We start from the raw sequence: 11,052 nt of genomic DNA, 5'->3' as shown, positions 1-11,052 counted from the left end.
TCAAAGCCTTGATATGTATATTGATATTCACTAATAATAATTCAAACCAAATCTTATTAGAAAGAACTTAATGCCCTTCTAGATATTCAATCAAATAAAAAATACATATCCATTATACGTGAAATCAGAATTACTACAAAAATGTATGCATACACACACACACACACACACACACACACACATATATATATATATATATATATATATATATATATATATATATATATATGCAGGTTTTGGTGTCTTCGGGTGTCTTCCCGTGTAAGAGTCGGGGTGTCTGTGCGACGTTTCGACGAGGTCTCACTCGTCATCTTCAGGCTGGTGCTTTCGGCTTCTTGTTACTGGAACAGAGCAGAATCTGGTGTTTGAGTTCCTATAAATCCAGCTGGAAAACCAAGGGGTCTATGAAATACCCTGCAAAGTCTGCCCAGCCACGTACATTGGACAAACAAACAGACGAATAAATGCACGTATCGCAGAACACAAGAATGCCGTCAAAAAAGAAGAAAAAACTTCCTCTCTTTTCCAACACATGAAAGAAACAGGACACGAAATTAATTTTGCAGATTCCAAATTGCTCTTTAACATGGAACATCACCACAAGAGAATAATCATGGAAGCCATCGAGATAGAGAAACACCCTCACAACATGAACAAGCGTGACGACACGTCCCGCCTGCCAGACATCTGGAAATTAGCCCTCCCCACAAAAACCGACACCAGAACCAGAGGCACACAGAACGCCGTCACCAATCAACCACACCAGACCCAAACCCAGACCCTCTCCACAGACATATTACAGACTCCATCCAGCAGCCAAACTATAGTGGCACCTCCGGATGCTGCACCCCCCTGCAATCCCTACACAGATCTGGCTGGCACAAGGCACAAAACCACAGCTCGCCCCTATACACGAAGCCAAGCCAGAGCACAACTAAATGCAGCACAGCCATCTTCTCAGAAAAACTCTTCACAAGCTCAAGAGGTCAAGACACAAAAGCTTTAGCAACTAATCTACACTTAATGACCCACCCAGTGGTATTCAGAATATCACTCATGAAATCACTCAAGATATCCCTCAAGTAATTAAGGAACAAAAGAAGAAAAGGCACACTAATCTAGGAACTTCCTCTCTGCCCAGAACGTTGGAGGCTATACACCACACCCCTCAACAGTATTTATAGGAACTCAAACACCAGATTCTGCTCTGTTCCAGTAACAAGAAGCCGAAAGCACCAGCCTGAAGATGACGAGTGAGACCTCGTCGAAACGTCGCACAGACACCCCGACTCTTACACGGGAAGACACCCGAAGACACCAAAACCTGCATTCCTGTACCCGTGAAAATCTACGAAAGCATATATATATATATATATATATATATATATATATATATATATAAGCCCCACCCCTGGGTGCACAGCATGTGTGCCACTCCGGGTGCCAAAGCAGTTAGAAATAACTCTAAAGATCCAGTGTCATGGTTAACATGTGGAACTGGGACCTGGGAGATTGATGTTCAAGTCCTGACTCAACTATGAATCCCACTAGCTGCCTTTAGACCAGTCACTATATCTCTCTGATTGACCTACTTCACAAGGTTTAAAAAAAAATAAAAAATAAAAATAAAACTTCAGGTGAGGGATAGCTGTGTTGTGCTTCCTGGAAGAAAGGTGGGATAATAATGAAATAAATCTGGACACAATTGACATACCGTATTTTGCGCCCCATAGGACGCTCCGGCCCATAGGACGCACCTAGTTTTTTGGGGGGGAAATAAAGAAAACAAATTTTATTTTCCCCCCAGGTGCGGGGCTGGAAGAACCAGGTTGGGGAACAGTGGGAAGGCACGCTCTGCCTCCCCGCTGTCCCCCGAGCTTGTGGGGCTGGCGATGGGGAGAAGTGCGCTGATCCCGGGACTGCAGGCAGCTCTGCACCGCCATCCCGAGCAGGGCAGGACTTAGCGCCCCACTCCCGATGGCCGCGCAGATCTGCCTGCAGTCCCGGCAGGGCAGGCAGCTCTGCGCAACCCTCGGAGCAGGTCTCCCGAGGGTTGCGCAGAGCTTCCTGAAGCCTGGAGAGCGAGAGGGGTCGGTGCGCACCCAAGCCTGCATTCGCCCCATAGGACGCACACACATTTCCCCTTCATTTTTGGAGGGGGAAAAGTGCGTCCTATAGGGCGAAAAATACGGTATTTGAATTCAGAGTGCATATATTTGAATGTGCAGAGTGAATTCCTCTCATGTGCATTCATCAGTTCAATGGTAGTTTCGGAAAAGGACTAAGCAAAGTTTCTGTTACATTGTGTACCCCAGTTAGTGCCAGATTTCCACAATATACATACAACACCATGTGTTCAACGCTTCTCTGTGTGACCATGCACACCAGGGTCAATGAAATTTCCTGCAGGAAAGCAATATTCACAACACGGGAGAATTTACCTTATGTGAAAAACACCCTGTAAATTTACATGGTCAACTTAATTTCAGGAAACCTTACAGCACATCCCATTTTCCAACTGCTCCTATTGCGTTTCCTTGCTTATAATCATGTCTTTTTCTGTACTTCAGGACTGTTCATAAAATGTGCCACCACTTATCGAGAGAAGAGAAGGGGAAGCAAAAATTGTGAGAGACAGCGTTGGTTAAAATAAAGATGTGTAACTTGCAGGACTAGGTATCGGACTTCCCAAACCCCATCCATACTTCTTTTTCATTTGTGACTTCTAGGCTTGGGATGGAGAGGTTTTTTGGCTGGAAAAACTTGCTGCTTCCTGCTGAATCGGAGCAAAGCCAATTGGTTTTTTTGCAGTAAACAGAGGGTTTTCCTGGGGAAAGATGTGGGAGAAAAGAAAGACCTATCGGATGAACGCCTAGCAGTCACAGACCAAATGGAAGAAATTGTGGGACAAAGGAAAGTGTAGATGAGTCCTAGGGAAAGGAGGGCATCTTAAAAGGTCTTTACTCAAAATTCTAGTCCTTTCCATTATAACCAAATGCCAAGAATGCCAGGGCAAATGTGGTGTCAGATTTGCCAACAATGTAAAGGTGTCCACAATAAGGGGTTAAAGGTAAAGGGACCCCTGACCATTAGGTCCAGTCGTGGACAACTCTGGGGTTGTGGCGCTCATCTCGCTTTATTGGCTGAAGGAGCCAGCATACAGCTTCCGGGTCATGTGGCCAGCATGACTAAGCTGCTTCTGGCGAACCAGAGCAGCACACAGAAAGGCTGTTTACCTTCCCGCCGGAGCGGTAGCTATTTATCTACTTGCACTTTGACGTGCTTTCAAACTGCTAGGTTGGCAGGAGCAGGGACCGAGTAACAGGAGCTCACCCCGTTGCGGGGATTTGAACCACCAACCTTCTGATCAGCAAGTCCTAGGCTCTGTGGTTTAACCCACAGCGCCACCCGTGTCCCATATAATAAGAGGTTACACTGACGATATTTTGCCTCTTTCTAAGCATGCATATAACTGGAATGTTAGATTATACAAACTGCTCCCTTGAAACTGCTGAAGTCACATTTCTGCCATTGAGACTTACCAATGAATACACTTATTAGGGAGTAAGTTACAGCCTGTAACTTGGGAACCACAATCTCATTCCAGTTATCAGAGATGGTACAAAAACACTTATTTGTCCAAAGTTTATTCCAGCAGGTGGGCATTACCCCCTGATGCATGTAATAATTATCAATAAATAGTCATGTTGTGAAAGCATGGCACAGCTCAACAGCATTCAGCACCTTTTACTATTACAAAATACTGACTTCGGTAAAGATATTTCCATTTTACTATGAGTGAAAGTTAACCACACTTTAACATATGATGTTTGACCATTGGGCCACAAAGTCTGTTTGAACCACCAATGGCTCTCTGTGGTTCCAGGTCAAGGTTTCTCTCAGCTCCACAGCTCCACATCCTTTTAAGGCTAGGGAAGCTTCTGTATTTGATACATGTTCTCTACAGCTACAGCCACTCTCCTGACAAGTCTTCAGTTTAGGGAAGTTCTTTCCCAAATCTTCCTCCATTTTTTGGTCCAGTTTGTCCTCTCTGCAGTGGAGTTTTTCTTATCCGTGCCCAATAACCGAAGGTGGGGAAGCCAACGCCACTTGTCTTCAGTTCGGTTGGGATGTTTCGTCGGCATGAGACGCAGCAGTTTTCTCCAGAATTGCTTATTCACAGTGGGAGAGGTAGATGTTTTCCAGGTAACCCTGGGCAAAACCCTGAGAGCTACCTTCACATTGTGAGGTAATGACTGTGGCTCCTGGAAAGACTTGAACTGAATTAGGATGAGTTTTATTGCCTTGTCTTCCAGGACAGTGTTGACGGCTGTTTCGAGCTCAAAGAGGGCCGGGCCATTGACATAGCTTGGACTTAACACCACAATCGCCCGTCTGCTCTTCTTGACAGCATTTACAATGTCATCTGTGTATGCTGGGAAAAGAATATATATATATATATATTATTACCAACTTATCATACAAAACATGCTGCCTTCCTGCAGATATTCTTATACCCTGGCACAGAGTGGTGAATGCAAGGATGATGAAAAACATCTGTGGTAAAGAACGGCAGAAACTGGAATGTGCTTATATGGCTCCTGGCTTGAATGTGCTTTAAACCTGATGGACAAGGGAATGTTGAAAAGTCCTGTTCCTCATTCCAGTCCTACTTCCGAATGATATTCTAGCCACACAATACCACACTCCAATCCATCACAAAGGCTGTTTCTAAGGGCTGTGTAAGGGGCAGAGTAAGGGTTTCTGTTCCAAACCCACCATGAACCAGCTGTAGTCTTTGAGCCTTGAGAAAGAGATAAACCTGCAATTCATCTCCCAAACGCAAGTCATTCTGTTTTCTTAAAGCATGAAATAAAATGTTTCACAGCGTTTTAGGAAGAGGGAGGAATTGTGCTTGCAAACCCTTTGCTCCATCCCATATGAACTAAGAATAAGCATGTCTGTGAGTTAGAAGTATTAGTTATCTTATTTTGTAAAAAAATATATATCTCCTTATTGTTGTTGTTGTGTGTGTGTGTTTTAAAATCCTCAAAGCTAATTAAAAAAAAATTAAAAAATGTAAATCTCACTGAGTTTAATGAAGCTCACTTCCAGGTAAATAAAAGCAGAGGATTGTAACTTAAGGCACAAATTCGGTGGCTGCTTCCTTGTCCTATTTTCTCATTGAAAATCACCCTCCCCCAAGCACTGGCGGATTTTAGGGCAGTGCAAGCGGTTCTGCCACACTGGGCACCAAGCCTAGGGGGCACTGCAGGGCGCCACAACTATGACGTAGCGAAGCGAGCAGAACAGAAAGCGAGAGGTGAAGGAACGCCAATTTTGCTGTGTATGCAAATCTACACATGGACATTAGGGGCAGATAAAGTTTCCTAACACAAATACAGGTGTTTGAAGAGTTGGTTTTATTATTATGCAATTATGTGAGATGTTACCTCCTCCTGGAAGGATGTCCCGCTCAGTGAGACATAGCTTATATTCATATTTGTTTTCTAAAACTTGAGGGAGAATCTCCAAAGCAAAGGTTTCCTCATTGAGTAGCGTGTGATCTGCTTCAGGGAGATCTGGTTTTGCACAGGACACAAATGCATCAAATTCTTTGCCATCTAAAAAATTTTAAAGGACAAAGTTAAATGAAGCAGCGAAGAAGCAAGCATCCTTGGGAAAGATGAGAGGTGAGAAAAGACGGGAGGCAACAACATTTTTCTGAAATAGTGGGGCATGGCTATGGAAGACGAGTCTGCTGAATCCCCCTTATTTTTCCTCTTAAAGGAGACCAGCTGTAGAGATGGTAAAAAGTACTACTGAAAGCACAATGGAAAATACAAAAAAGTAAAAGGCAAATTAAAATCCCCCCCCCCCTCGTTTCTCGTAAGCAGACACATCTCACTTTCAAATCTCACTTTCAGCCATAACCTCTCTGAGTCAAACCACCACCTCTGGTATTCTGGGTGAACTGTACCCTAGATGCACATACGCCTTGCCCAAACAGCTTGTTATTCCATATTGAACAGAGCAAGGACTCCGCTACATTCGTCAAGACAAAGCGCTTTATTTGCGTTATAACACCATTACACCAGATGGCATTGTGGAGTGCCATCTTTAGCCAACGGGATTTCCCTGTATGAAGTTTACAACACGTTTAACTAAATCGCTTTTCTTGATGTGTCTAGATCCACCCCAGAGATTGCCAGGTTTTTCCTGTCGCTTTTCAATGCCTGCTTTGCTCTCCTCTCTTCCTCTTCTGTTTTTTTCATCTGCCATTCAGCAAAGTGTCAGGGGACTGCCATCGGAACAGGGAAGGGAGGCAGAGGGGCAGCTGGAATACAGGGAACCTCCGAAAATCTTGAGAAGCAGTTCCTCTTCCTGCGGTGGGGAAAGCCACACCTCCAGTGGGGAAGAGGGGAAGGGACCAGAGGATGCTGCTGGGAGCATCAGTCTGAGGGTGGGGGAAGCCACACCTCCCAGGTAAAGGAGGGGGAAAGGCTAGAGGATGCTGCTAGGAGCCTCAGCACCGCTCCTTGCCAAGCCAGCCAGGAGGGAAGCACGCCTCTTCCGTCGCCCACCTTGTGCAGAGGTGTAAAACGCAAAGAAGGAAGGAAAAGGCTGGGGGTGACTAAGCTCTTATGTTGGGGGAGGACCCAGAAATGACCACTCCCGGACTCTGCGAGGGATTGAGGCAGACATGAACTGATGGTTCTGCACTGTAAATAGTTTTGCACCAAAATAAAACCTGTTAAAGACAGGTCGGAGTCCTGCCTGGTTACTCACCAGCAACCACCACTGACATCTGACACAAAGCTTCTCTCTTTGGATATCTAATGCCCAGGGGTGTATTATGTCCTGATAAAGCTTGTGGTGGCTGTTGCCTATTGGAACCCTTATGGCACAAAGGTCCATGGTAGGAAGAGGCTGGCCCAATGACAAGGTGGAGCCAATTGGCCCTAGTTTTTTCTCAATCTCTTCTCTGCCAAGTTCAAGAAGGGCATCCCTGGGACTGAGGAGGAGGAGGAGGAGGAGGAAGCTGATAGGCAATGCTACTCTCTGGGTTGGTTATAAGAAAGATGGCATTCTCTGTTCCTCCATGTCCCACCTGAAGGCTGGTGCCAGTATGTTCTCAGCACAGTCCAGATCTCTGCTCTTGGACATTTTGAATATTAAATATGGGTTTTTTGTAAAAGTGAAGTATTTTTTTTATAAAAAAAAACACCAATATATTTGTATGGTTTCATTGCATGCATTGCTTTGATTGGTGTACGCTGCCCTGTTGTTGGCAGGCGGCAAATGAATTAATGAATAAATTATATTTTAAAATTACGTGCCAATTTTCATGGAAATATTTGTTACGCAGTTGCCAATAAACCTTGAGCAGCTCAATGTAACAAAATAAGAGCATCTCATATACTATTTCATGCATCCTGATATATATCTTCTTCTTCTTCTTCTGTTTTATTTTTTTCCATGGGTACTATTTCTTGTTTCTTCCTGTTTCTCATGTCTTATCTGGACACTTGTAATCTTGTACTTTCCCTTTTTCAATAAAGAATATAAGAAAGGAAGGAAGGAAGGAAGGAAGGAAGGAAGGAAGGAAGGAAGGTGGGAGGAAGGCAGAGGGCAGATTGAGGCTGGTGGGGCAATGCCCCATTTACCCTAATGCAGCAGATTCCATAGGCTATTGTTTTGTCCATGACAGGGGAGCATGGAACACAGTGATGTATGTATAAAGACAGTACAGGACTCGAAAGCGTAACAGTGAAGCTGATGTTATTAAACAGGATAAAGAACAGAGTAAAGCACTCGCTACCCCTGCTAGGCATAGTGTGAAGAGTCACACTGAGGGTAAGAAAATAATAATCACCCACTCCTCTCTTCATATGTATGCAATGAGACATGGCTGTCCATCTGCCGCACAAAAGTACAAACATCGCCACTGCTGTTCTCAAAATTATGCGCTCACCCCTCACCTGGCTTGTGAAAGACCCCTGGGCAAAGTGAGTCTTTTGGCTCGCGTAAGAGTGCAGGCCCAAAAGACGGAACATTTCGGGATCCAATCAGAAGCCAGGTTGGCTTCTGTGATTCTGGGATGTCCCAGTAAAATCAGGGGTACGGCATCTTCATCTTTCAGAAATGAATCCTTAAAAACACCAAATGATAGTTGGTTCTTAATTTGACCAGCAGAGGCCACTACAAAGCAAGAGAGTGTTAACTGTCGGTTTCTTACACTACAAAGGTACCTTTGCTGGGGTTCAAGAAACTGAGGTAAGTTTCACCTGTTAACAAATTTCTCACATGAAAGTCATTCTCTTGTAGACAACTGAGTGAACCCCCTGTGCAGACACGTGTGTGTGTGTGTGTGTGTGTGTACGTACATATGGTGCACACATTCTGGGAAACTGTGGTCAACCACAATATTTCAGAACATGTACATACCACACATGTCTTCATAGGTCATGACCTATTATCTGAAAACTATGCCGTGCCCAAAACGGAAACAATTTCTATTTTAATAATGTGCCTTGCAACCTTAAGTAGAACATTTTGTCTCTTGAAACCCCTTTGAACCCACCCCTTTTGTATGTAATCTGGGGCATTAGCAAGTGACCTTTCTAGTCTTCCAGAGAGTATTTTTTAGATACTTTAGGTATCTTCAATATCTTTCATAAATACAAGCTGCCTGTGCAAGAATTTTGGAGAAGTACTGTAAGTGAGCGAGGTAGGTAGTCATATGGTCCAACCCCCAATTAGGAATGGGTGAGAAAAATCGATTCAGTTCAGGTAGATGAACCTATCAAGTTTGCACTTATCCAAAACAACATGAGGACTGAAACACAGCCTCCCTCTGAAATTCACACTTATTTGAATTTAGCGATGCAGTTCTCCAACCAGAAAATACATATATTATGAGAAAGTATGCATTAAAATTAATACATCAGTGAAAATAGTATAGGTTGGGAGAAATTGCTAGCAGCAATGCATACATTAGTCAAAACTGCATACAAAAATGTGTTTATTAGGAGAAATTGGCACTAAAATGCTAAATAATTTCCATGAGGATTGGGGGGGAAATCGACAAATTGATGTCAAGATGTGGGGAACTGGATTTGAGATTGGAAAAATGAGAAACTGAGAGAACTTAAACTGACAGATCCTTCTATCCTTACTCCCTGTGTGGTATCTACAATGCAGGATGAAACTACGACGTTCCTGACCATCCAGCTTCTGCTTAAATATCTACAGCAAAGGACAGCTCATCACTTTCCAATGCAATTGGAAGTTTCTCCTAACATTGAACCACAATTTGTTCCATCTTCTGCAGGGCGCCTTCTCCACACACAGTATCTGAAGATGGTTATATCTCCTCTTAATCCTAGCTTCTCTAGACTAAACATAACCATGAATGCAGAGTAAAATACAGTGGGACCTCAGAAGTCCGTTGAACTTCCAAAATTTTCAGAAATCAAGGCACGGCCTGTGATTGGCTGCAGGAAGTTCTTGCAGCCAATCAGAAGCCGCAGAAGCCATGTCGAACATTCAGGTTCCAAAAGAACGTTTGAAAACCAGAACACTCACTTCCGGTTTTTGATCGTTCGGGAGCCAAAACGTTAGATTCCCAAGGCGTTTGAAAACCAAGGTACAACTGTATTTAAAATAAAACAGATTCCCAGCTGTTCTTTCTTCTTCAGAATTTCAGGGGGTTTTGTTTTACAAATCTTCTAGCTTCTTGACCTCATTTTATTTCATGAGGTTTATTTATTTTTTTCACCTGCCTTGTCCTTGAGCTTAATTGTCTCTTCACTCAGCTTTCTTTATGCTAGGCTAAACAGGCATTTCTATACTAACAAGATCTTGCTCATCATTCTGGTATGTCTCCACCCACATCATACAAAATTACGAGTCTGCCTTGAGCAGTATTCCTTGAGAGGTCATGCTGCCAGATTCATACTGAAACACAACTTTTTCCAAGGACTTTCCCCTTATTTCCTCCCTACCACTTCCAAATGATGAGTCATGAGGTGACAGCAAAGGTAGAGTCCCCAATTGAGTGACCTTAACATGCAGTATTTTTCAAATCCCCCCGGAGCATGCACTTCATAATTTATAATTGCCCAGACCCTCAACTGTGCACATAATGTCATTTATAATTATATATTCAGGAAATGTCATAAATAATGCAGAGTGATTTCTAAGAAAATAAGCACAAAATCAGAAGCCAAAAGCTAAATCCATGGTAAAATCCCACTAATTGTGTCCCTCCCACTCAACACTCTGCTGTACACATCCTCTCAAACCTTGCATTAGTGCACAGCTAATCAAACTTATCTAGTAATTTTGCATGACCTCTCAGGGTCCTTACAATTAGGCAGAGTGAGGTCATCACCTCAGGCAGTTGATTTAGGGCATCATAGAAGAGCAGCAAATTAATAGTATTTAATTTATTGTTATTTTTACTGACATGGAGGGGGGGTAGAGAGAGAAAGGCATTTGTGGATTTTTTTACCTCACCTGCCAGAATATGTGACCTGGCCTTGGGTGCTGTGTACAAAAATGTAGCTTTTCTCAATCTGTAATTGTTCACCCCCAACATTCTGCTTTCAGTCTATTGATTCTAGATCCTGCTGTCCACAAAGTCTTAGCTTTATCCAGCTGAGTTCACCTTTTACCCAATGCTTTTAATGCCTCATCCCTCCCCAAATCTGCATTCATTCATTTATTTTTAAAACTCACAACATATGAGGTTTTACATTAAAGGTAAGAAGGTAAAGGACCCCTGGATGGTTGAGTCCAGTCAAAGGCAACTGTGGGGTCGCGGCACTCATCTGGCTTTCAGCCTGAGGTAGCAGGTGTTGTTCCACAGACAGCTTTCCGGGTCATGTGGCCAGCAGGACTAAACCGCTTCTGGCACAACGCAACACGGTGATGGACACCAGAGTGCATGGAAACGCTGTTTACCTTCCTGCCCCAGTGGTACCTATTTATCTACTTGCACTCACTGGCATGCTTTCAAACTGCTAGGTTGGCAGGAGCTGGGACAGA

The 11,052-nt window shown here is 43.6% G+C and overlaps 1 protein-coding gene across 1 annotated transcript in view; it reads right to left on the bottom strand.

Annotated features, from left to right (window-relative positions):
• Positions 1-3,631: 3,631 nt before the first annotated feature.
• The window catches only part of IL18RAP (interleukin 18 receptor accessory protein), a 23,098-nt gene continuing 15,677 nt past the window's right edge, over positions 3,632-11,052 (bottom strand). The window contains exons 10-11 of the mRNA XM_082218681.1: positions 5,454-5,624; positions 3,632-4,435 (exon numbers count right to left, since the gene is read on the bottom strand). Coding sequence (XP_082074807.1) covers positions 3,993-4,435; positions 5,454-5,624 — 614 coding nt within the window. The 3' untranslated portion in view covers positions 3,632-3,992. The remainder of the gene's footprint in view (positions 4,436-5,453; positions 5,625-11,052) is intronic.

This window comes from Podarcis vaucheri (genome assembly GCF_965113315.1).
Source record: "Podarcis vaucheri genome assembly, chromosome: 4".
NCBI lineage: Eukaryota > Metazoa > Chordata > Lepidosauria > Squamata > Lacertidae > Podarcis > Podarcis vaucheri.
The sequence above is the reverse complement of the archived record's forward strand: the minus strand, read 5'-3'. Positions and strand labels throughout refer to the sequence as shown.